The sequence below is a fragment of the Rhincodon typus genome, chromosome 30 (genome assembly GCF_021869965.1).
Source record: "Rhincodon typus isolate 14 chromosome 30, sRhiTyp1.1, whole genome shotgun sequence".
In the NCBI taxonomy this organism is placed as follows: domain Eukaryota; kingdom Metazoa; phylum Chordata; class Chondrichthyes; order Orectolobiformes; family Rhincodontidae; genus Rhincodon; species Rhincodon typus.
In genome coordinates, this window is record NC_063361.1 from 36116000 (window position 1) to 36118736 (window position 2737).

The following is a 2737-nucleotide window of genomic DNA, read 5'->3' on the forward strand; positions in this document are numbered from 1 at the left end:
AAACGTCAGCCTACCTGCTCCTATGATGCTGCTTGGCCTGCTGTGTTCATCCAGCTCTACACCTTGTTATCTTAAACAAACGTCAGTCTGTTTTAATAAGGAATACTTCTGCATGTATGACATATCTGTTCCTTGTGTTTAAACTCTGCCTCACGAGGTACTGAGGGATTGCCTGCAGTCTGTGATTCTGGTGATTATCTGCTCACAGATCATTACGTAGAAACACTGAAATGCAAAGTGAAATGTGACCAGAATTTAACTCCCAATGTTGGTGGATTCTTTGTGGAGAAGTTTGTTGCAACTATGTATCATTACCTACAGTTTGCGTATTACAAACGTGAGTATACCTGCTCATTTATTTTGCAAAAGTATACTTTATTCATAAAATTTGTGAAAGTACATAATAAAATATTTTGACTTGAAGATTAAAGAGTGCAATAAAATTCACCTTGTCTGCCTGCAGCATGTACCACTCTTCAGTCCCTTGTGCAATTGTAATATTCTTCATATTTACACTGTACATGTCAGGTATATAGAACTGGGAGCAAATTGTTTCAAATTGAAAATCTCAGTGCAATGGAGATCATAAGATATAGGAGCAGAGTAGGCCATTCAGCCCATCAGGTCCGTTCTGCCATCCAATGAGATCATGGCTGATCTGATAATCCTCAACTCCTGCCTTGTATAGATTCAAAAAGACTTCCCTATTTATATATACCACTCAGTTTGAAATAAAGGCCAACATTTCATTTACCTTCCCTATAGCTGCTAAACCTGTATCCTGTCTTTTGTGATAAATGTGTGAGGACCCTCAAATCCCTGTGTGCTTCAACTTTCTGCAGTCTTTCTCTATTCAAATAAAATTCATCTTCTTCATTCTTCCTGCCAAAGTACAGAACCTCACATTTTTCTACACTCTATTCCATCTGCCAAGTTTTTGCCCAATTGCTTAAACCTGTTTATATCCCTCTGCAGACCTTGTGTCATCCTCAGTACTTGCTTTCCCGCCTATTTTTGTGCTGTGTGCAAATTTGGCTATTGCACAGTCACCTCTGACATCCAAATTATTAATATTTCTTGTAAATGTACACATATATTACCCCAACAATAATCCTTGGCACATGTTGCCATCCTGAAAATGTCCCCACTTCTCCTAAGTCGATCTTCTATCAATAAACAAAAAAACAGAAAATGCACAACCAAGTGCTGAATAGTGATCTCTCTCTCCGAAAACTAATAAACCCTGACAGGGTGAGATGAATGCCTTGAGACCAGGAGCAGGCTTGGTTGGGAGTCGGGTGATGTTTAAGCTGCTACACAAGACTCCTCAACTACCCCTGGGAGATAGTAAGAACTGCTGATGCTGGAGTCAGAGATAACACAGTGTGGAACTGGAGGAACACACAGGCCAGGCAGCATCAGAGGAGCAGGAAAGCTGATGTTTCGGGTTGGGACCCTTCTTCAGAACTACCCCTAATCTCCTCCCTGCCTCAAGTAAGTAATGGCTGGGGAAGATTGCTCAAGATTGGTCAAGATTTCTCTTCCTGCTTCCAAACCAGTTCAGGCCCATGACTGACTACTTCTGTCAGTATTTTTATGTTTATTTCAGATTTCCAGCATCCTCAGTGTTTTGGTTTTGTTTTAATGGGGAATAATTCTTGTCTGTTTGCACAGTGAATGATATTAAGAATGCAGTGCCTTGTGTAGCTACCTACATGCTCTTTGACCCACAAGATGAAATCATGAAGCAGAATCTGGTCTATTATCGGTTTTATCGGGAGCAGTGGGGTTTACAGGAAGAGGATTTTCAACCTCGCAGTGTGAGTACTACTCTGTATTCTCTGTATTCCTCCCTTTTACCCTGTCCTTATTTCAAGTATTCTTACAGAGCTTCAGTAGCCAGGACCTTCACTGGACTGCTCATCAACTGCTCAAACCCCGCCCACCCCGGTTTTACAGAGGTCCGGAGGGGGCGCAGCCTGATACTGGGGTGTTAAGGACAGGGAGAGCAAATGCAACTCATTCATATCCTGGTTTTATTGTTTTATAAATGCAATGATTCTCCAGTTTGTCGAAAATGTTTGAATTAATTTGAAAATTCCTGGGAATTAACTTTGAGCTCATCATTGTAACAGAGAAATAAATGGATTTTAGCTAGTGACTGAATTGTGCAAATCAGGAAAATCTATCGCAGTGATACTTGATCAAGAGTTTTCTTTCTCTTGATGTTATACTAAAAACACGTACCAACAGATTTAAGAACAGCTTCTTCCCTGCTGCTATCAGACTTATGAAAATACCTCTCTAAATTAGAGTTGATCTTTCTCTGCACCTTCTCTGTAGCTGTAACACTGTATTCTGCATTCTGTTCTATTACCCTGCTGTATTTATGTCAGGTATGATTTGTCTGGATAGCACACAAAACAATACTTTCCATTGTATTCCATACGTGTGACAATATGAGATAAATTAAAACAAATTATACTGTTACAGTAAAGGCCAAATTACCATTTCACATACAAATTACTTGCTGGTGATGAGGAGAGATAGTAGGAACTGCAGATGCTGGAGAATCTGAGATAACAAGGTGTAGAGCTGGATGAACACAGCAGGCCAAGCAGCATCAGAGGAGCAGGAAAGCTGACGTTTCGGGCCTAGACCCTTCTTCAGACCCTTCTTCTGAAGAAGGGTCGAGGCCCAAAACATCAGCTTTCCTGCTGCTCTGATGCTGCTTGGC

General features: G+C 40.8%; 1 protein-coding gene across 1 annotated transcript in view; it reads left to right on the forward strand.

Annotated features, from left to right (window-relative positions):
- Positions 1 to 2737, forward strand: part of LOC109923652 (endoplasmic reticulum protein SC65-like) — a 149748-nt gene that overhangs the window by 8184 nt on the left and 138827 nt on the right. Inside the window, exons 4-5 of the mRNA XM_048614428.1 lie at positions 209 to 337; positions 1675 to 1820. Coding sequence (XP_048470385.1) covers positions 209 to 337; positions 1675 to 1820 — 275 coding nt within the window. The remainder of the gene's footprint in view (positions 1 to 208; positions 338 to 1674; positions 1821 to 2737) is intronic.